General features: G+C 41.7%; 1 protein-coding gene across 4 annotated transcripts in view; it reads right to left on the bottom strand.

Annotated features, from left to right (window-relative positions):
* Positions 1 to 4694: 4694 nt before the first annotated feature.
* C4H8orf89 (chromosome 4 C8orf89 homolog) overlaps positions 4695 to 23748 on the bottom strand; it is a 30190-nt gene continuing 11136 nt past the window's right edge. For 2 of the 4 annotated variants that reach the window (XM_085022087.1, XM_085022088.1), the window contains exons 2-7: positions 16785 to 16951; positions 13295 to 13448; positions 10145 to 10238; positions 8365 to 8422; positions 7708 to 7746; positions 4695 to 4995 (exon numbers count right to left, since the gene is read on the bottom strand). In XM_085022087.1, the coding sequence (XP_084878213.1) occupies positions 4847 to 4995; positions 7708 to 7746; positions 8365 to 8422; positions 10145 to 10238; positions 13295 to 13448; positions 16785 to 16911 (621 nt within the window). In that variant the 5' untranslated portion in view covers positions 16912 to 16951 and the 3' untranslated portion in view covers positions 4695 to 4846. The remainder of the gene's footprint in view (positions 4996 to 7707; positions 7747 to 8364; positions 8423 to 10144; positions 10239 to 13294; positions 13449 to 16784; positions 16952 to 23748) is intronic. The other 2 variants (XM_085022089.1, XM_021089232.2) reach the window with 1 other exon arrangement.

Raw genomic sequence — 23748 nt, 5'->3', positions numbered from 1 at the left:
TCTGGGAACTTCTATGATGTGTGTTAGGCCATTAAAAAAAAAAAAAATATGTGTGTGTGTGTGTGTGTGTGTGTGTGTGTGTGTGTGTGTCTATACACATAAACTCTGTGGTGGACAATTTCAGGTGCACTATTCATGTGTGTTTTTTTTTTCCCCTGCATCAGTGTTAAGCATTGGGCCATAGGGCTACTAATAAAGGGGGAAGAAAAAAACATTGGATGAAGAAGAAAGCCACTCTGGGGCTGGCAGAAGGGATGTGTGTGGAGGAATCCTAGGTCCTCTGCTGTTTTCTTCAACCAAAATAATGTGTTGGATATTGCTATTCCTTACTTGGAAAGTGAAGGGGACAAAAGAAAAGAAAAGAAAGAGAGAGAGAAAGAAATAGGGAGGAAGGAATGAAGGAAGAAAAGAAAGGAAGAAAAGGAAAGAGAAAGGGAAAAGAACCAGCCAATGTAAATTTTCATTTAAGAAAATATGGATCCACATTTAAATTCTGATATGAGTATTTACTCCTTATCATTCAAAAATAGAGCCAGGGACATACTCATGGCTCCTCTAAGCTCACAGTTGTGAAGAGGTCATTTGAGAAATCAGAGCCACCAGCGGGACAGAGCTCAGGAATGCTCAGAAAATTCTTTCTCTACCTACATGCACCACCAACCCCATCTTCACCCCTCAGCGGTTATCAAAAGGGACTCCGGTTGGGTCCCCTCCCCTGCTTGTGCCCCAGACGGAAAGCCAGGTCTGGGGAGGGGGCGTGTCTTCCTTCACCACAGACTCCTTCACCCAATTCCTTAAGATGATCCAGCGGAAGCGCAAACACAGCGGAAGCCTGCGGTTTTCTTTGTTGTCAGTAGCCTGCAAGCCTCCTTTCAGCTATTAAAATTATACCCTTTCTGCCCAGACTGAAAAGAAAATCTGGAATTGGTGACTGTATCCTGCTCAACCCCTTCCAGATCAGTGTCTGATAAACCCCCCTTGGGTCACAGGGCTGTTCGCTAGTGTGTCTGTTCCCACATTGCCCTTGACACTCCAAGATGGGAACCAACTCTGAAGATTAAAATAATGCAATTAGGGAGTTCTCGTTGTGGCTCAGCAGTAACAAACCTAGCTAGTATCCATGAGAACTCTGGTTCCATCTCTGGCCCCACTCAGTGGGTTAAGGATCCAGGGTTGCCGTGAGCTGTGGTATAGATCACAGACGAGGTTCCCACGTTGCTGTGGCTGTGGAGCAGGCTGGCAGCTAGACCTTTGATTCCACCCCAGCCTGGGAACTTCCATACACCATGGATGAAGCCCTAAAAAAGACCAAAAAAAAATAATAATAATAATGTAATTAAACACCGGTGGCAGACATGGGATTCACAGCCGTATATACATTATTTTATTCAACTCTCCCAACAGCCCCAAGAAGTAGGTATTGTTATTGTGGTGGGATTTTTTTGTTTGGTTGGTTGGTTTGGTTTTTTAACACCTCCCTTGTCCAGATGACACTTGGGGAGGCAAAGAAACGGGACTACCATCAAATAGCCAGCCAGTTTCAGTGTGGGGACTTGAGCCCAGGCAGCCTGTCTGACAGCAGAGTCCATGTGGTTAATCTGCCTTCCAAAGACTCTCAGAATTCCATCCAGCTGGGCAAAGACTGGCGGCAAGGAAGGTCCAAGGTCCAAGATACTCCACATCCGTGACTTCTCAGACAGCAACGCACGTGGTGCCCAGCAATGAGCCCACCTTGTGGGGTTTCAGTCTGGCCCCCTGAAACCCTGATTCTGGGCTGGATCTCAAGAGGGACTGGAGATTATTTCAGGCCACATCCTATGGGTCTGCCCAGGGTGTGGACAAATGGGACTGTGATACGCTTGCAAAGACATGGGAAGAGGCAGATGAGTTCAGCTGCAGGGCTGGCAAATGTTTTCCGGCAACTTAGAAAATGGCAGCTTTGGAGTTCCCATCGTGGCTCAGTGGAAACGAACCTGAGTAGTATCCATGAGGACACAGGTTTGATCCCTGGCCTTGCCTCAGTGGCTTAAGGATCCGGCATTGCCATGAGATGTGGTGTGGGTCACAGACGCGACTCAGATCCCAAGTTGCTGTCGCTGTGGCATAGGTCAGTGGCTGCAGCTCCAATTCATCTCCTAGCCTGGAACCTCCATGTGTCGCAGGTGAACACACCCATTCCCCCATAAAGAAAGAAATGGCATCTTTAACTATCCTATCTTAGAGAGGCCAGAGGTAGTACGCCTCAGCCAGGTAGAGCCACCCCTGCGACAGCTGGTGGCAACGTGTCCAGATCTCAGCAGATGATTTTCTTTCCTCTGTCTTTTTTTGGGGGGGGTGCTATGCCCATGGCACGCAGAAATTCCTGGGCCGGGGATCAAACCTGCGCCATGGCAGTGACAAAGCTGGGTCCTGAACTGCTAGACCCCTAGGGAACTTGTCTTCTGCCCTTACTTTTCTTGTCTTTCTTTCTATTTTGGTATTTCTAGGGCTGTACCTGCCGCATATTGAAATTCCCAGGCTAGGGTTTGAATAGGAGCTGTACCTGCTGGTCTATACCACAGCTCATGGCAACGCTGGATCCTTAACCTACTGAGCAAGGACGGGGATTGAACCCGCATCCTCATGGATACTAGTTGGGTTCGCAACCTGCTGAACCACAATGGGAATTCAAGGATGGGAAACTTTGTATTATGTATATATTACCCTACATGCAGAAAGATTGTCCCAACAAGACCCGTTGTGGGGCAGGGGGGATAGTTGTCCAAAATTGTTTCAAGTGTATGTGCCGAATCTTCGACGGTGTAAATCAACCTGTGAATGTATTTAATCCGCTGTAATAATGTACATTAAATGAAATTCACTCGTCATGAGCCAACGATGTTCTTTTTTCTTTTCTTCCATTTTTTGTTGTTGCCAAAATAATACTACTGACATTAAGTCTTTCACCTCCCTCAGAGTTATCGATTTTAGGATAAGTTTCCTGATGGCATGATCTCGCCAGATCCAGGTGGTGGAACACTGGTCTTTGGCTTCTCTTCATAAGCACGTTATCTCAGGTTATACTCACGTGTTTGGAGATGGAGCCACATTATAGACTGGATCTCATTAGTTTCAGATTTAAAAACATGACTCGAGAAAAACGGTGAATCAAAAGCACTCCTCTCAGTGCATGTCCTGTTTATGTAGATATTAGCTTGTCTGCCAAGGAAGGTAAAGTGTGCCCTTAACCGTGAACCCATACATTTTCTCTTGTTTAGTTGAATACTTTGATGGACCTACCAGACACGGGTGGCAATTCTTATACTTCTTTAAACACAGACATCAATCGGTATACAGAGCACAAGCATTTTGAAAAAGCCATACATTAAGAGGCAAGACCTGCTGGAGGAATCACAAATATTTATTCTAAAGTAGGTCTTAGTTCGGCTTTCTCCCAACTCGGGCTGTCTGCTGACATCAGACGCTTATTCAACACCCTGAACCTGCTCTGGTAGGAGTCAGTTCATCATTCTGATTGGCCACCCCTCCTTAGTTTCAAAGAAGACCCAGATAGAAAAAAATAATGTTAAGCACTTGAAATGATAGGGTTGATAACCTGAGTCTACAATGGACTGAAAGGAGCTTTATTAAAGCGCTCCTCATGGCCAGGTACACAGTAGAGATGCCTGGTTCTGCCTGCTGATTTAGCAGGTGAGCCTGAGGGTACCAGCAATACCTGGGTGTGTATATTTGTCCAATTTTTTTTTTTTTTTGGTCTTTTGTCTTTTTGTCTTTTGTTGTTGTTGTTGTTGCTATTTCTTGGGCCGCTCTCGCGGCATATGGAGGTTCCCAGGCTAGGGGTCCAATCGGAGCTGTAGCCACCGGCCTACGCCAGAGCCACAGCAACACAGGATCCGAGCCGCGTCTGCAACCTACACCACAGCTCACGGCAACGCCGGATCGTTAACCCACTGAGCAAGGCCAGGGATCGAACCCGTAACCTCATGGTTCCTAGTCGGATTCGTTAACCACTGCGCCACGATGGGAACTCCCTATTTGTCCAATTTTGAAGTTTGGTATTAGGGAGCCCACTGTGGCCACATAGCTAAGCATGGATTTCCCTTCCATGTTATATTAACAAACAAATTTTCATTTTCAGAAGTTCCCGTGGTGGCTCAGTGGTAAAGAACCCGACTAGTATGGATTTGGGTTTGATCACTGGCCTTGCTCAATGGGTTAAGGATCCAGCATTGCTGTGAGCTGTGGTGTAGGTCACAGTTACAGTTCAGATCCAGTGTTGCTGTGGCTGTGGTGTAGGCTGGCAGCTGCAGCTCTGATTCAACCCCTAACCTGGGAACCTCCATATGCCACAGGTGCAGCCCTAAGCAAAAAACAAGATTTTCATTTTCATCTGCTTGAATACTTCTCTCACAACTGCTTTCAAACTCAAGCAGGGAAAAGAGGGGTTGGCTCCCCTTGGGCACCTTCAAACCCCAACGATAAGGATTCACTCTCCAATCTTCTGCACATTCTAGCAAAGGTCATTTGTACAGAGAGGCTCTCAAAAAAAATTTATCAAATTGAATCAAAAGCTATAACCAATGTGCATAGAATTTATGGAATGTTATTTTTCTTATGCTTATTACGTCCCCATGTATAAACTATATACACAATAACTTAAATGTCTCCTTGTGAGATTAATGAAGGATAACATATTCTGTATATAACAGAAAATATTTATTTCCTATTTACAGTTCCATTTTTACATAAATCATTGCACATCATATATCAAAAAAGAAAAGAAAAAAGGAAAGAAAAAAACATAAACCATAAACGTCGGTGAAGAAAGCATTACACCATATGATAATCAGCAGTCTCGCAGTTCTCGTTTCTTGCCCTTTTTTGATTTTCGGGTTGTTTCTTGACGAATAGTATCATACTCCAAAATGGCCATTCTGGAAAGTCTCTGTAAGTATTGAGATGGTGCTCCAGCCAGAGGATCACTGAAGCCTGAGCCTGAAAATAGAGAGGCGGGGGCGGGGGGGAAGGAGAAGAAGTAGGAGAAGGAGAAGAAGAAGAGGAAGAGGAAGTGGAAGGGGGGGAGGGGGAAGGGGGAGGGAGAGGGAGAGTGGGAGGAAAAACCCAACTATTTCAGCTAAGCACACATGAATGATATTCTCTAAAATGTGTCACAAACAAAATATCTGCTCCTCAAATGACCATGAAACACTACTAGGTCTTCAGATAACACATTATTTGAAGTAGTAGTGACAGCTACTTAACTTTCTAGTGACTGAGATGACATGTCATCCCAAAAAATATTTAACTGAAAAATGCTGTGGAGTTCTGTGACTGCTCAGCACATTAAGCATCCAGCGTTATAACTGCTGTGGTGCAGATTTGATTTCTGACCCAGGAACATCTGCATGCCAAGAGTGTGGCCAGAAAAATGCTTATTATTTATTTATGTTTAGGGCTGCACCTGCAGCATCTGGAAGGTCCCAGGCTATGGGTTGAATTGGAGCTGCAGCTGCCAGCCTACACCACAGCCATAGCAATGCTGGATATGAGCCACATCTGCAGCCTATACCGCAGCTCACAGCAATGTTGGATCCTTAACCCACTGAGCAAGGCCAGGGATAGAACCCACATTCTCATGGATACTAGTTGGGTTCTTAATCCACTGAGCCACAATGGGAACTCCTGTACTTCTTAGATTTAGTTTTATATCATTAAATACAAGTCTGTAATGCACTTCTTAAAACATGAGGTGTCTGTGGAATTTATTCCAAAATAAAAGGCATGAGCTCCATAAATAATTAACTTATTTCATATTTGACATGCTTATCAAGTTACTGTCTTCAAATAAAACCGTTTCTTAGTTCTCGCCATGTCTCAGCGGTAATGAACATGACTAGTATCCATGAGGATGGGCGTTTGATCCCTGGCCTCACTCAGTGGGTTAAGGATCTGTGCGCTGTGGTGTAGGTCACAGATGTGGCTCAGATCCAGTGCTGCTGTGGCTGTGGTGTAGGTCAGCAGCTGCAGGTTCTGACTGGACCCCCTAGCCTGGGAACTTCCATATGGCATGGGTGCAGCCTTAAAAAGGCCAAAAAAAAAAAAAAAAAAGGAAAAAAAACTACATTTCTCATAAGTGCTAAGTGAAATAAAGAGTAAAATTATAAAGTAAAATAAGTCATTCACTGAAACAGCATTAATCAAGCTTCTATTATAGAATTGTAGTGATAAAAGTAATAGATAACATTTATTGAATTATCTATGTCAAGTATTTGTCATCTGTCATCAACACAAGACTATGAAGTAGGTAATTTGGTACCATCTTGGATTACAGATTTACAAAAGAATTTGGAAATTGTTAGAGACAGGATTTAAATCCAGGTTCATCAAATTCCAAGTTCCCATGTAATCACAACATATCCATGTGGTCACAACATATTGCTCTAAATATGTAAATAAGTATAAATCCTATTTAGAAACATACAAGGCTTTGAAATATGGATCCATATTGCTTTAAAATACTATTATTTAATTGTAGTATTTATTATTTTTTGAGTTGCTGTGGCTGTGGCCAGCAGCTATAGCTCTGATTCAACCCCTAGCCTGGGAACCTCCATATGCCATGGGTGCAGCCCTCACCACTGCCAGCTACAAAATAACTAGATTCTAGGCATTACACAAACCTCAAAAAACTTCAGAGTTGGTGTCATACAGACCAATGCAATTAAGTCGGAAATGGCTACCAGTAAAATAATTTAAATATTCTCAAATATTTAGAAATGTATACACACATTCTAAATTACTCATCAAAGAAGAAATCATAATAACTTTCAAAATACTCGTAACTAAATAATAAAGAAAATATTACAAAACTTGCGTGATGCAGCAAAAGTTTACATAGAGGGGTTTATACCCTAAAATTCCAATGTTAGAAAAGAAGAGTGAAAATTAATAAGCTAGGTATAAGATATACATTGGGAAAAGAATAAATCCAAAGAACATGAAAAAAAGAAGATAATACAGGAAAGAGGAGAAATCAGTGACATAGAAAACAAACTTGAAGAAAGAAAGGTTTTTAAAAGCAGGAGAGTTCCTCATTGACAAAACTAATTAGGAGTTCCCCTGTGGCTCAGGGGTAATGAACCCAACTGGTATCCATGAAGACTAGGGTTCGATCCCTGGCTCACTCAGTGGGTTAAGGATCTAGCACTGCAGTGAGCTACAGTGTAGGTCGCAGACACAGCTCAGATCTGGCGTTGCTGTGGCTGTGGCTGTGGCATAGGCTGGCAGCTGTAGCTTCAATTAGACCCCTAGCCTGGGAACCTTCATATGCTGCAGGTGTGGCCCTAAAAAGACAAAAAAAAAAAAGGAAAGAAAAAGAGAGAGAGAAAAGACTAAAAAGGAAAGACTGGTTAGACTAATTAAGGAAAAAAAGACAGGGGATCCCTGGTGGCTCAGTGGGTTAAAGATCCAGTGTTGTTACTGCAGCTCTAGTTGCTGCTGTGGCGAAGGTTTGATCCCTGGCCTGGGAACTTCAGCATGCCAAGTGTGGTGAAAAATAAATTTAAAGAAATATATTTAAAAAATAAAAAAAGGCAGAAGCCTCCCCCCCCCATAATATTAGGAGAAGCAGAGCAGAGACTAAACTTTATGCCAATAAATTTGAAAATTTACACAAAATGAAAAAAAATTCTAGAAAATAAAACTTACCAAAATTGATTGAAGAGGAATTAGAATGCCTTAAGAGACCTAAAATTAAAATGACTGAATTAATATTAAAAGATTCCTCCAAAGAAAACAGGTGATGCAAATGATTTTACAAATGATTTCTTTCAGACTTTCAAGGGGGAGATCACCCGAATTTTAGGTCATATCCTTCAGAGAATAGAAAAAGCAGAACGCTCAATTCATTCCATGAGGTCATTACAATTGTGACACTGAACCCAGACAAGGAGAGGACAAAAAGGAAAATTAGTGGTAATCTGGAAGTTCCTCTTGTGGCTCAGCGGTGTCGAGCCCAACTAGTATCCATGAGAACGTGGGTTTGATCCCTGGCCTCTATCAGTGGGTTAAGGATCCAGTGTTGCCACAAGCTGTGGTGTAAGTCGCAGACTCGGCTCAGACCCCAAGTTGCTATGGCTGTGGTGTAGGCTGGTGGCTACAGCTCCAATTTGACCCCTAGCCTGGGAACCTCCATATGCCGAAGGTGTGGCCCTAAAAAGACAAAAGACAAATATATATATGTACAAGAAGCATTAGCAAAATAAGGACAACTAAGTCAATAGATAGAAAGGAAGTTTAAAAAAAGAGAAGAATTCCACACCCTTAATAAAACATCTGGTAGGAGAAAAAGACAAGCTAGTCTACCTTTTGATTTCTCCTGAAGAGGTGTCACAGTGCATGTTGGCTTAGTCTTCTTTATCCTAAAATTATATATTGTCATAAATTCACTTTTATAGAAATCCAGAGTACATTAATTCTTTTTATAAGCAATAATAGACAAGAAGCTTGCTTTCAGTGAAATTCACTTGTTGAAGGACATCGTAGGAAAATTAAATAAACACTGGAGTTCCTGTCCTGGCTCAGTGGTAACAAACCTGACTAGTATCCATGAGGATGTGGGCTCGATCCCTGGCCTTGCTCAGTGTGGCCCTGAGCTGTGGTGTAGGTCACAGCTATGGCTCAGATCCCTCATTGCTGTGGCTGTGGCATAGGCTGGCAGCTGCAGCTCTGACTGGACCCCTAGCCTGGGCATTTCCATATGCTGCAGGTGCGGCCCTAAAAAGAAAAAATAAAGAAAAAAGAAAATAAACATTAAAGGAAGGAAACTCCTTCCATTACAAAGAATCCAGTCAGAAGCAGATAGGAACCAAGTCACTATCTCGGTTTTTGATAATAAATTTTACCAGTGGATCAGTTTTATGTCTAACTTTTCCCCATCTTTATCTTATCACTAATCATAATTCAGGGAATGCTACAGGGAGGAAATCAAGATTAAATGAAAAGGGAGTTCCCTGGTGGCTCCTCAGGTTAAGGATCTTGTGCTGTCACTGCAGTGGCTCTAGTCACTTCTTTGGCATGGGTTCAATCCCTAGCCCGAGAACTTGTGCAGCTGCAGGTGAGGCCAAAAAAAGAGATTAGATGAACAGGATATCTAGATATGCCACATATCAATTTTCACTTAGTTTTGCTCTCTTTACCTATCAATCACTACAATCTCAATTTTGTCGTGATTAACTTTTGTTCCTACTGGAATGGACCTAGATAATGAGAAGGTTATTAGAGGATATAGGTCATGACTGAATCTGCTGTGGAGGAGCTAGCCCATAAGAATTTCAAATTTCTTGTAACTATACTAACTTTTATAAGTCAACTGTAACTTTTATTTTTAATTAATTTAATTTAATTTAATTTAATTTTGTCTTTTTAGGGCTGTTCCCTTGGCATATGGAAGTTCCCAGGCTAGAGGTCAAATCAGAGCTGCAGCTGCCAGCCTACACCATAGCCACAGCAACTCGGGATCTGAGCCACGTCTGTGACCTACACCACAGCTCAAGGCAACGCAGGATCCTTAACTCACTGAGTGGGATCAGGGATCAAACCTGCATCCTCATGGATGCTAGTGGGGTTCGTTACTGCTGAGCCATGATAGGAACTCCAAGTCAGCTGTCACTTTTTTTTTTTTTTGCCATTTCTAGGGCCTCTCCCACAGCATATGGAGGTTCCCAGGCTAGGGGTTGAATTGGAGCTGTAGCTGCCGGCCTACACCAGAGCCACAGCAACGCTGGATCCGAGCCACGTCTGCAACCTACACCACAGCTCACGGCAACGCCGGATCCTTAACCCACTGAGCAAGGCCAGGGATTGAACCCGAAACCTCATGGTTCCTAGTCAGATTCGCTAACCACTGAGCCATGACGGGAACTCCCCGCTGTCACTTTTAAAAGCACTTCACTTCTGGACTATTTTCAGTTATATTACCGAAGTATGATGCCTTGAGAGTCACTGAAAAATTTTATCATTGAAGAAATTTAAAAACACGTGAAACTTTTATCAGAGTTTTAAGATCAAATATTTGCATATGGAGACAAGAAAAACAAAAGGATACGGGGTTGTAAACAAGACAGACAGAAATGAGTACTTCCCTGCTTTGCCAAGACTGTTCTTTCACAGGGCGTTGTGTGATATGAAGGGGAGAATAAAATACTTGTAGGTTACTCGTCATATTCTCACTAGAATGGCTGAAATAAAGACACAGGGAAAAGAACTAACATTTACGCTTGCCAAGCACTTTGTAAACATTTTGGCACTTAGACACCACTCTTCCACTTTGTACCTGAAGAACCCTTGGCGTAACATGCATACAATATATTCAAATTATCCTTAAGGAAAGTCTTAAGTAAAGTATCCTTAAGTAAATTATCCTGAAGTAAATTCACACTCAAGCCAATGTATAATGTTGAGGAGTCATTTCACAAACAGCCAAATTGCAAATGAAAAAAAATAATAAACTGAAATATGGTGAAAACTGTAGGAAGCAAAATGAAGACTTGGGAGTCCCCATTGTGGCTCAGTGGGTTCAGAATCCAACTAGTATCCATGAGCATGCAGGTCCCATTCCTGGGAAATTCCATATGCTGCAGGTGCGGCCCTGAAAAAAAATTACAAAATGAAGACTTAAAATTTAGAGGCTAGGAGTTCCCATCGTGGCATAGTGGAAATGAATCCGACTAGGAACCATGAGGTTGTGGGTTCGATCCCTGGCCTCCATCAGTGTGTTGAGGATCTGGCGTTGCTATGAGCTGTGGTGTGGTGTTGCTGTGGCTCTGGTGTACGCCGGCAGCTGCAGCTCTGATTCAGCCTCTAGCCTGAGAACTTCCATATGCCTCGGGTGCATAAAAGGCAGAAAATAAAATTTAGAGGCTAATTCAGGGGTGTTTTCTGGGCTTCCAGTTTCTTTCAGATAATCATAAGCATTGGAAAAAGGTAGCAAGATTGGTCTGGACTGAGACAAGTCCATGGCCATAGGCAGCGCTATACAATTTTTACCCCTACCCTCCTCAAAAGGCACTGTGACTTCCAGAGAAAAAGACAAGAGTGAGCCGAGTGTCAGGGATACAGGTGTCTCAGTAATGATGGAAACTCACTGTCCTAAAGTAGGGTTTCATATTCATGTTTCCAGCCATCTCTCTTCTTTCTATGTCCCTCTCATGCCCCCTCTTTAAATGCTACCATCTACTCTACTAGCAACTCACCATCTCTCTCCTACTATCTCTGATTCTCCCTTATTTCATTATATATTTTTATAGTTTGATACTCAGATAAACATGAAAAGTGATGGGAAAGGCTTTATGTATGCTACTGGTCATTATGGTATTATTTGCAAAACCAAAAAAGTCAAAACAACTTAAAACTCCAATGATAGGAGAGTTCCGTCGTGGCTCAGTGGGTTAAGGATCTGGCCATTGTCACTGCAGTGGCTCTGGTTGGCATGGGTTCAGGTGTGGCAAGTCAGGTGTGGCAAGTTCCTAGCCTGGGATCTTCCACCTGCCATAGGTATGGCTGAAAAAAAAGTCCAATGATAGGGAAATTAAAGTTAAATAAACTATGGATCAACCAATGAAATATAATGTGGCCAGTAGAGACTAAAGATTATGTAGTGACATGGAAAAAAGTGTATATGTAATATGAAGTAAAACAGGGCAGAATGAAAAACTGTAAGTACACTAAAATCACAACTCAAATAAAAATACATGAAAATGAAGGAGGATGGAGGAGAATCCCCAACAATAAAAATGGATATGTCAGAATGGGTAAATTGTCAAATAATTGCTTTTATTTTTTGCCCCAAATTTTCTGCAAAGTTCTTAATTATTTTCGTAATTTAAACTATTCAAAACCTTTCATTTTTAGTGTGTTCTAGTTCTTTATTTTTTACCAAAATTTATGTCAAGAGTAATTAATAAGACCAATAAGACTAACGAAAAACTCAGCAAATACGTTCTGAAATTCCAATACATGTGTGCTATGTATAAGCAGAAGACTTTAAAGTTCCCTTATAGCAGGAGATAATATAAAAATACATATCCTCCCTTAAAGAGACTTGCAACTCAGATTGCTACGAATGCTTAGTCTTTTTTTTAAGGCTGGTAAAGTGAATTAGTACCAGACATTCAAAAAATACACAATAAATAAATAAATAAATAAAAGCAGAAACCAAATAGGATATGAGACTGCCTTTCGAAGTAATTTATAGATCCTTTTGGAGAAAGTTTTGTGTTTTCTTCTCTTCTTTTTGGCCATCCCATGGCATATGGAGTTCTCAGGCCAGGGATCAGGGCCGAGCTGCAGTCATGATCTAAGCCACAGTTGCAGCAATGCCAGATCCCCAACCCACCAGGCTGGGTGGGGATGGAACCCATGTCCCAGTGCTCCCAAGATGCTGCTGACCCCATTGTGCCACAGAGGGAACGCCAAAGAAGTTTTCTTTTAATGATATATCAGGCAGGGAGTTCCCTGTTGTAGCTTAGTGGTAATGAACATGACTAGTATCCATGAGGATGCAGGTTTGATACCTGGGCTCGCTCAGTGGGTTAAGGATCCAGTGTTGCCATGAGTTGTGGTGTAGGTTGCAGACGTGGCTCGGATCCTGCGTTGCTGTGACTGTGGTGCGGGCCAGCAGCTGTAGCTCTGATTCGACCCCTAGCCTGGGAACCTCCATGTGCCATTGGCGTGGCCCTAAAAAACAAAAACAAAAACAAAAACAGAATATGTCAGGCAATCTGATTTATAGTAGGAAAGGTGTCAATAATAATGTTCTAAATGCCAATATTCAAAGCCAGTGGACTTTTCTGGCTGACAAACTCATTTCCTCTGATAACAATGCGAGGTCTTCATGAAGCTGACAGCTCAATCAGAATCTCCCCTCGCACCACTTCAAACTAGAAATGAAACACAAGATTCTGTATTCAGGGTACAGGAACCTGTTCATATTACAGAGAATTCATGTATTTTTATTGCTAAAAATTCCAATATTCTCATAAGCAATCCACACTAGAGCAATATCCAATAAAGTTTTTTTTTTTTTTTAAGTAAATCCTTATGTCCTTTCTGGCAACGCCTCTTGAAAATGTAAAAACTGGTGAAAACCACTAATTTAGATTTTAAAAATTAAATCCTATATGCAAAAAAAATAGTAGGCAAGAATTAGATTCACTAGCCAGAAAAAATCTCTACGTTCAACAGTGTTACTTCAGATAAATATTCAACAAGAGAGACTCGAACAGAAATGACCTACCTGACAGGAGGCATCTCAGTATCAGCCCGCAGGAGTCTTTTATGAACATCTAGCGGAGTGGAACTGACACTTTTTTGGCAATTTTGCAATCCTGGTAAAAATGGCATTTTGACACATTCTTTGAAGTCTTCTAGACCAAATGCCGTGGTATATTCTAATGAAAAACAGTATAATAACCATCTTATTATTTCTTGATTAACTGCATATCACTTCTTTTGCTGTATACTAAAATGCATGCTAAGTATACTAAACCAGCCATTAAGAAAATAAAGTTAGGAGTTCCGTTGTGGCTCAGTGGTTAATGAACGCTACTAGGATCCATGAGGACGAGTGTTAACTCACTGGGTTAAGGATCTGGTGTTGCTGTGAGCTGTGGTGTAGGCTGCAGACGTGGCTCGGATCCTGAGTTGCTGTGGCTCTCCCATAGGCCGGTAGCTACAGCTCAGATTGACTCTCTAGCCTGGGAACCTCCATGTGCTGCAGATATGGCCTTAAAAAGACGAAAGAAAGAAAGCGAGAGAGAGAGAGAGAGAGAGAGAGAGAGAGAGAGAGAGAGAGGGAGAAAGAAAGAAAGAAAGAAAGAAGGAAAGAAAGAAAGAAAGAAGGAAAGAAAGAAAGAAAGAAAGAAAGAAAGAAAGAAAGAAAGGAAGGAAGGAAGGAAGGAAGGAAGGAAGGAAGGAAGGAAGGAAGGAAGAAAGAAAGAAAGAAAGAAAGAAAAAGAAAAAAGGGAGGGAGGGAAGGAAGGAAGAAAGAAAGAAAAAGAAAGAAGGGAGGGAAGGAAGGAAGGAAGGGGAGGAAGAAAAGAAATGTAATGTAGCTAGCATCTTTCCTAAGAGAATACCTTTCAATTCCTAGGATTAGAGGAAAGAGCTGATCAAGGAGCTAAGAATCAGCACTAAGAAGGGCAGCTTCTCAGGTCTCCCACAGTCATTTCTGTCCTCTGCCTTCATTATTTTGTTCCATCAGAATTCCCAGAACATTCGGTACATTCACATTGAAGTAGAGTTTAAAAGCACGTTCAAGAGTGCACTTACAAGATCTGGTACTTTAAATCTTTTCACCTTCCTGCCTTTGTGTACATCATCAAGAAGTGCAAATATATGAGTATCTGAGCCAGCAATGAAAGAGGAAAGAATTCTATTTCAGGCATTGATTTCAATGTTCTTTCTACACGATTCCACACCAGATCTATAAACAGCAACATCTGAAGCATCAAGAGGGCTTCTACTGAATTCATGGATTTGGTAAAAGAGGTTGCCAAATTATTATTATTATTTTTAAAAGTTCAAGGGAGCTCCCATTGTGGCTCAGTGCTAATGAACCCAACTAGTAACCGTGAAGACTTGTGTTCAATCCCTGGCCTCACACAGTGGGTTAAGGGTCTAGCATTGCCATGAACTGTGGTGTAGGTCAAAGAAGCGGCTCAGATCTGGTGTGGCTGTGGCTGTGGCTGTGGTGTAAGCTGGCAGATACAGCTCCGATTCGACCCCTAGCTTGAGAACTTCCATATGCCATGTGTATGTCCCTAAAAAGACAAAAGAGACAAACAAAAAACTTCAGGGAGTTCCCTTTGTGGCACAGAGGAAACAAATCCAACTAGTATCTATGAGGATGCGGTTTCGAGCCCTAGCCTCACTTAGTGGGTTAAGGATCAGGCGGAGATGTGGTGTAGGTCACAGAGGCTGCTCGGATCTGGCGTTGTTGTGGCTGTGGCGTAGACCAGCAGATGCAGCTCTGATTCAATCCCTAGCCTGGAACTTACCTATGCCACAGATGCGGCCCTAAAAAGCAAAAAACAAACAAACAAACAAAACAAGACAAAAAACCCTTCAAAATGAAGACTGTAAATGGAAAAAAGCAGATTAAAAGGTTAAAGGTTTAGGTGATTTTTGAACATAGAGAATTGTTTTTTAAGCTTTCTCTGCCAAGCAAGTCTAGCATAGAAATAGCAATAGTACTTAATGGGATCAGAATTATATTTAATGAGATTGGAGTTATATTAAATGCTCAAAATGCTATTTTGCCACCTTTGATTATCTGTCTTGATCAAAAACATATAGTCTCTTTTCAGCAATTAGATTTGGAGGTAGGAGTACAGATTAAACTGTTGTCTTCTGAGTATCTTTAATGCGATTCTAGTGAAAAACGTGAAAAAAATATAGCAACACACTCAGTGGATTAAGGATCCCCTGACATGATGGAATGGTTAAGGAGTTTGAATTTTGCTATTTTCAAGAATTATATTTCCATTAATAAAGCCAAAGGCAGAATTCAGGAAACACAATTATATTTTCAAATGAAGGGGGAAATCTATTACATTCATATATAAGTTGAAAGTCCTCAAATAAGTCTTTATTGAATAACTACAAGATATATTTTCCAGGCGTTCCCGTCGTGGCGCAGTGGTTAACAAATCCGACTAGGAACCATGAGGTTTCGGGTTCGATCCCTGTCCTTGCTCAGTGGGTTAAGGATCCGGCATTGCCATGAGCTGTGGTGTAGTTTGCAGACACGGCTTGGATCCCGTGTTGCTGTGGCTCTGGTGTAGGCCAGTGGCTACAGCTCCGATTGGACCCCTAGCCTGGGAACCTCCATATGCCGCAGGAGTGGCCCAAGAAATGGCAAAAAGACAAAAAAAAAAAAAAAAAAAAAGATATGTTTTCCACATAGCTCACTCAAATAATAAAGTTTTGATTAGAATTGTTAATATAAAAAGGTTCTTTTCAAGATGTGAGTTTCTTAAAATATAAAAATGAGGAATTCCTGTCATGGTGCAGTGGAAACGAATCCAAACCAGGATGCAGGTTCAATCCCTGGCCTCACTCAGTGGGTTGAGGATCCAGCGTTGCTGTGGCTGTGGTGTAGGCCGGCAGCTGCAGGTACAGTTAGACCTGGGAACCTCCATATGCTGTGGGTGGGCCCTAAAAATAAAATAAAATAAAATAAAATAAAATAAAATAAAATAAAAGTACTACTCTGATCTCAAGAGTAATTTTTTAGAATTTGTTTCCATCATGAGTCACAGAATATCCTTAAGTAAATTAATTCTAATCTACCTCCATTTTTAAAACTTTTCCATAAACTTGAGGTATTCTCCTTCTTACATAAATGTTACAGAAATCAATGTCTCAAGAGTTCCCGTTTCAGCTCAGCAGTTAACAAACCCGACTAGTATCCATGAGGACTCGGGTTCAATCCCTGGCCTTGATCTGGCATTGTCATGAGCTGTGGTGTAGGTCACAGACACGGCTCAGATCCAGCGCTGCTGTGGCTGCGGTATAGGCTACAGCTCCTATTTGACCCCTAGCCTGGGAATCTCCATATGCCACAGGTGCAGCCCAAGGAAGACAAAGAAAAAAAAAAAAAAAAGAAAGAAAGAAGGAAAGAAAGAAAAGAAATCAACATCTCATGACTGTTTTAAAAAAAGTACATATAAATTCAAGCCATTATTTCTATATTTTAAGTAAAATAAGAATAAAAATGAAGTTACCTTTCCTCATCTTTTGTGTTTCTAAAATTGCTTTCCTCCAACTGCTCTCAAAAAGAAAACAACTGTCAATGGAATTTCTGGTGACATTAGAAGGCTCAAATTTGATCTCAGGAGATAGTACTGGCATTTTTTCTTCTTCTTTCAACAATGCTGATGAAAGTGAGATGCTACAACAGATTCAGGACACAAAATACGAAAAAAAAAAAGTATTTCGGAAATAAATATTCTTCTAATTTGTTTTTCAGCACACAAATTAAATACTCATATAGATTTAAATGAAAAGTTTAGTTATCACATGTAAAAACATATTCTTGCAATTTTAGAGCAAGAGGCCTTTAAGAATATAGCTAAAATAAGAAGACTTTTTTCTTTTAAATATTTCAATATTTTAATGAATTCTTTCAAAGTCATAGATATTTAGCAATATAAAAACAATTTAAAGTCCAACAGCAAGTTTTCATGTACAAGACAATGGAATGCTTAGTATTCTCTCAAAAAATATTACCATTATGCACCATAACCAAGTGAGACTTATCTCTGGCATGCAAAAATTGTTCAACATACACAAATTAAGCAATGTGACATACTACATCACAGAATAAAAGATTTAAAAATCACATGATCATCTCGGTAGATGCAAAAAAGACACTTGATAAAATTCAATATCCCCTTCATAATAAAAAATTTCAACAAACTAAGCATAGAGAGAAATTATCTCAACGTTAAAAAGGCTATACATGGGGAGTTCCCTTTGTGGCTCAGGGGTTAATGAACCCAACTAGGATCCATGAGGATGCAGGTTCAATCCCTGGCCCCACTCAGTGAGTTAAGGATCTGGCATTGCTGTGGCTGTTGCTGAGGCTGGCAGCTGTAGCTCCGATTAGACCCCTAGCCTGCGAACTTTCATATACTTCCATATGTCATGAGTGCAGCCCCTAAAAAGAAAGAAAAAAAAAGCTATATATGAAAAGCCTACAGCTAGCATCATAATTGATACTAAAAACTGAAAGCTTTCTTTTAAGATCAGGAACAAGACAAGGATGCTCAGTCTCAAAACTCTTATTCAACATAGTTCTGGCAGTCCTAGCCAGAGCAATTAGATAGAAAAGGATCCTCCTGTATAGCACTGGGAACTATATCTAGTCACTTATCATGGAGCATGATAATGTGAGAAAAAAGAATGTATACATGTATGTGTGACTGGGTCACCTTGCTGTACAGTAGAAAATTGACAGGACACTGTAAACCAGCTCTAATGGAAAAAATAAACATCATTATTAAAAAAAAAGACAGAAAAGGCATCCAGATTGGAAAGAAAGAAGTAAAAACTGTCCCTATTTCCAATGACATGATATATATATAAAACTCTAATGATTCTGCCAAAAAAATGTTAGAACTCATAAAGGAATTCATGAAAGTTGCAGGATGCAAAATCAACAAACAAAAATCACTCACATTTCTATACACTAACAACAAACCATCTGAAAAAGAAATTAGGAAAAAAACCCAATTTATAATAGCATCCAGAAGAGTAAAATACTTAGGAATAAACTAAGGGAGTAAAAGAATTACACACTACAAGTCTATAAAACATTGATAAAGGAAATTAAAGAAGAAACAAATGAAAAGTCCATTCCATGGACTGGAAAACTTAATATTGTCATATACCCATACTACCCAAAAATCTACAGATTCTAGGCCATGCTTATTGAAACCCCAATGCACAATAATTCAGGAGTTCCCGCTGTGGCAAATGGGATCTGCAGGGTCTTAGGAGCACTGGGATGCAGGTTCAATCCCTTGTCCTCCCTTGACAAGAGCACCTAGCATTGCCCCAGCTGCAGCTTAGGTCACAAATACAGCTCGGCTCTGATTCCTGGCCTGGGAATTCCATATGCCTCGGGTGACCAAAAAATATTTTTAAAAAAAAAGGAAGAAAGAAAAAGAAAAAACCACTTTAGAGTCCCTGTTGTGGCTCAAGGGTAACAAACCCGAGTAGTATCCATGAGGTTGTGGGTTCATTCCCTGGCCTTGCTCAGTGAGTTAAGGATCTGGTGTTGTCATGAGCTGTGGTGTAGGTTGCAGAAGTGGCTTGGATCTTGCATTGCTGTGGCTGTGGCATAGGCCGGCAGCTACTGCTCTGATTCGATCCCAGCCTGAGAAGTTCCAAATGCCACACATGTGGCCCTAAAAAGCAAAAAAAGAAAAAGGAAAAAAATTCAAAGTTGTAGCAAAAACAATTCAAAAATTCAAATGGAACCCCAAAGGACCCCAGATAACCAATATGATCTTGAAAAAGAAGATGAAAGCTGGAGGCATTGAACTTTCTGATTTCAAAATGTCACAAAGCTAAAGTAATTAGGACAATACTGGCATAAAGACAGACACATAGGCCAATGGGACAGAAGAGAGTCCAGAAAACAATCCATACATATACAGCCAGTCAATCAACTTTTGACAAGAGCACCAAGCATACACAATAAGGAAAGAATAGCCTCTTTAACAAATGGTGTTGGGAAGATTGGATATTCACATGCAAATGAATAAAGCTGAACCCTCTCTTATACCCATGCACAAGAGTCAACTCAAAATGAATTAAAGACTTACACCTAAGACCTGAAAGTGCAAAACTCCTAAAAGAAAACATAAGGGGATTAAAGAAGATGTGGCCAAGATGGTGCAGTAAGAAGATGCTGAGCTCACCTCCTCCCATGGACACACCAAAATGACAATTCCCAGAGCAACTACTGATGAGAAAGACCAGAAGACTAGCAGAAAAAGATCCACAACTAAAGATATAAAGAAGGAACCACAATGAAATGGATAGGAGGGGCGGAGATGTGGTGCATTCAAGATCCCAGACCCCCAGGCAGACAAACCACAAATGGGAGGAGAATTACAACTGCAGAGGTTCTCCCAAGGGTGTAAGGATTCCAAGCCCCACGTTGGTCTCCCAGAGCAGGGGTACCATACCGGGCAGATGAGCCTTATAAAGTTTGGCTGTGAGGAGGGTCAGCAGGACTTAGAACCAGAGGGCTGTAGGAAAGAGACTCCATTCTTTTTTTTTTTTTTTTTTTTTTTGTCTTTTTGCCTTTTCTAGGGCCAGTCCCTCAGCATATGGAGGTTCCCAGGCTAGGGATCTAATTGGAGCTGTAGCTGCTGGCCTATGCCACAGCCACAGCAACACGGGGTCCGAGCCATGTCTGTACCTACACCACAGCTCACAGCAACACCAGATCCTTAACCCACTGAGCAAGGCCATGGATCAAACCTGTAACCTCATGGTTCCTAGTCAGATTTGTTAACCACTGCGCCACGACGGAAACTCCAAGAGACTCCATTCTTAAAGGGCACACGCAAAATCTCACATGTCCAGGACCCATCCTAGCCCCTGGCAAGTACCAGTCTATGGTTGTATGAGTTTGACTTTTTCCTTTTATTTTTTCTTTTTTGGCTGCCTGGGGGCATATGGAGTTCTCAGGCCAAGGATCAGATCAAACCACAGTTGCAACCTATACTGCAGCTGTGGCCATGGTGTAGGCCAGCAGCTGTAGCTCCAATTTGACCCCTAGCCTGAGAACCTCCCTGTGCTGCTAGGGGGAGAGGTCTTTGGGACTTGGAGATGAGGTCTTGGGTCTGCTTTGACATCACAGTGTTGGCTGTTAAAGGCAGGAGTGGGAACGAGAGAGTTTGGGGCTACGGAATGGGAGTTAAGAGGGTTAGGAAATGCTGTTGGGGACAGCAGAGAGAAGGGGAGAGTCACAACCTCAAAGGATGCCAAGGGCCCACCTGCATGTCTCCAAGAGGACCTGCCAAGTCCTCCAGCTCTGAGCTACCTCAGAGGCTCCCCGTTATTCACCAATGCTGCCACCATCCTCTTTATCCTTGGGGTTGATCCAAGCAACCAAGAAAGAAGAGTAGCTCATTCTTTCTTTAATGCTCTTGGAGTCTCTCTGGATTTCATAGGGTTTATTTCTCCAGACTTGAGAAAACAAGACAACCATAAGGGCAACAATAATAAAAATAACAACAAATCTAAACGAAGATATGGAGCAAATTATACTCTCCAGTCTTTTTTTGTTTGTTTTTCTTTTTAGGGCCACACCTGCGGCATATGGAAGTTCCCAGGCTAGGGGTCAAATTGGAGCTGCAGCTGCTGGCCTACACCCCAGCCTCAGCAATGCAGGATCTGAGCCTCGTCTGAGACCTACACCACTGCTCACAGCAACACCAGATCCTTAACCACTGAGTGAGGCCAGGGATCAAACCTGCTTCCTCATGGACACTAGTCAGGTTTTTTGGTTTTTTTCGTTTGTTTGTTTTGTTTTTTTTTTTTTAATTGGAGAACTCAGGTTTATTATGCTGGTGGGCCCAGAGGAGATCACTCTCCATAGTATGAGCCCCAAAGAAGGGTTTCACAAGGCTTTTATGGGCTAGCTCTTCCAGGTCCGTGCTTGGCAGGATGGACCAGAGTGAGAACAGCCAGGGTTGTAATTGCAGAGGCAACTTTACAGAAGCAGATGCATGGGGGAGGGCTAGTCAGGTTCTTAACCCTCTGGGCCACATTGGGAACTCCTACTCCCCAGTCTCAAAAGACTGAATCACAATCCAGATTCCATTCTAAGAACTATTCTCTTCTTGTACTTGTAAAGGTAAAGATGATCAGACAGCTTTCTTTCAGCTCCAAGGCACACCCTCCTTTTCTTCTTAGAATCCTCTCAAACAGGACAGAAAAAAGCCACCAAGGGACTAAGAGTAAAGGCCTCTTGGGGCATTTTATCAAACAAGGTCAAGAAAAAACTTTCTTGGCATTCTCGTTGTGGTACAGCAGAAACGAATCCAACCAGGAACCATGAGGTTGCAGGTTCCATCCCTGGCCTCATTCAGTGGTTTAAGGATCGGGCGTTGCTGTGACCTGTGGTGTAGGTCACAGATGCGGCTCAGATCTGGTGTTGCTGTGGCTGTGGAGTAGGCTGGCAGCTGTAGCTCTGGTTGGACCCCTAGCCTGGGAACCTCCATATGCCACGAGTGTGGCCCTAAAAAGCAAAAAAAAAAAAAAAAAAAGAAAGAAAGAAAACTTTCTTAAAACTGCGTATTTTGAAAAAGTTCACACAATGAATACACGAGGGCTCATTATACTCTTATCTCTACATTTTTGTGTATGCTTGAAATTTTCCAAAATAAAAGGTTGGGGGGAAAAGACTACAGCTGCAAGAATGTACAACTTAAGCAATGTGCTAAAATTAAAAAAAAATTTTTTGATCCTGTTTCCTGAAAACACGATCACCTCTAATTATAGTGGAAAAAGAAAAAGTAAGGATACTTTATATAACTAAAAAAAAGGACTGTTTAAAAAAAAACACATAGAAAGAGATAATAAAAAGAACAAAGTACATATATTCCAGGGAAGACACAAAGAACTCCCTCAAAACAAATGCTCTCTCAAGTTAACAATAAAAAGACTTGGGATCGAGAGAAATTAATTTTTTTTAATAGCTGCACCTGTGGCATATGGAAGTTCTCAGGCTAGGGGCTGAATTGGAGCTGCAGCTGCCAGCCTACACCACGGCCACAGCAATGACAGGTCCGAGCCACATCTGCAACCTATTCTGCGGCTTGTGACAATGCCATATAATTAATCCACTGATTGAGGCCAGGGGATCAAACCCACATCCTCATAGATACTATCTCAGGTTCTTAACCCACTGAGCCATAAGAGGAACTCCCATGAGAAGGTTTTGAGTGGGGAAAAAATATATTGTAATTGAGCAAAAGTTAAATCTTACATAAAAAGGTGCCTACAGGGCGCAGTGGAAGCACAGAAGGTGGCTCAGTCTCCCAAGAGGCTTGGAGGAGATGACCATTAAGCTAAGTCTTAAGCTAAGTCCAGGTCAGGGGGAGTTGGTCAAGCCACTCTACAGTGTGTCGTTGGTCCATTTGATGACCCAGAGGCATCAAATGGACCACTCTTTCAAGGGATGCAGGCTTGGCTGGAGTGATGATCTCTTTTGTGACACTCCTCAAAGAATCCTAAATCTGTATCTTTGGGCCTTTCCTCTGAGGAATAGGCATGTAAACAATGGCTTATGAGACATCTTTACTTGGGTATTTCATGTTTCCCCCTAAAAGCCTATTTCCTTCAGTGTTACCTGACAGTGCATGACATTGCTACCTTCCAAGGTGCCCAAGGTAGAAACCTGATAGCCACAGTGACCACCTGTCTCTTCTCCTAAATAGCTGATCAATAAGACCTGCTGGTCTTCCTGCCTAAGCATCACTTAATCTGTCTATTTCTTTCTTTTCTTTTCTTTTTTCTTTTTAGGCCAGCACCTGGGGCTTATGGAAGTTCCCAGGCTAGGGGTCAAATCAGAGCTATAGCTGCCAGCCTATGCCACAGCCACAACGTTGCCAGATCTGAGCTGTGTTTGTGACCTACACCACAGCTCATGGGATCAATGGATCTTTAACCCACTGAGTGAAGCCAGGGATCAAACCTGCCTCCTCATGGATCCTAGTCGGGTTTGTTAACCACTGAGCCACAAGGGAATCCCTTAATCTGTCTATTTCTCTACATCTCCACCCTGGTCTGAGGTACCCTCATCTCCTGCCTGCATTACTGCTTTAGGATTTTTTTAAATTAATTTATATTTAGCTGCATCCATGGAATGTGGAAGTTCCCTGGCCAGGTATCGAACCCAGGTCACAGCAGTGACAATACCAGATCTTTAATCTGCTGTGCCACCATAAACTCCATTTTTTTTAGGTTTTTAATGGCTCTCCTCCATCCACTCAAATCCCCCAGCCTACATTTTGAATTTTAAAATCCTAAAAAAGCTACTTAAAAAAAAAATGCTTCTTACCTCTTCTCATACCTCCATTCCCCTGGAGAACAGAAAGGAAATAGAGGGACACAGAAGAGCTAAAACATTTCAGCCAGCTTTTGGCTCAGTTAGTATCACTGTAG

The sequence above is a fragment of the Sus scrofa genome, chromosome 4, assembly GCF_054392235.1.
Source record: "Sus scrofa isolate SSC_HxYL_T2T_F1_AM1 chromosome 4, Sscrofa_HxYL_maternal_Yorkshire_Landrace_v2.0, whole genome shotgun sequence".
NCBI lineage: Eukaryota > Metazoa > Chordata > Mammalia > Artiodactyla > Suidae > Sus > Sus scrofa.
The sequence above is the reverse complement of the archived record's forward strand: the minus strand, read 5'-3'. Positions and strand labels throughout refer to the sequence as shown.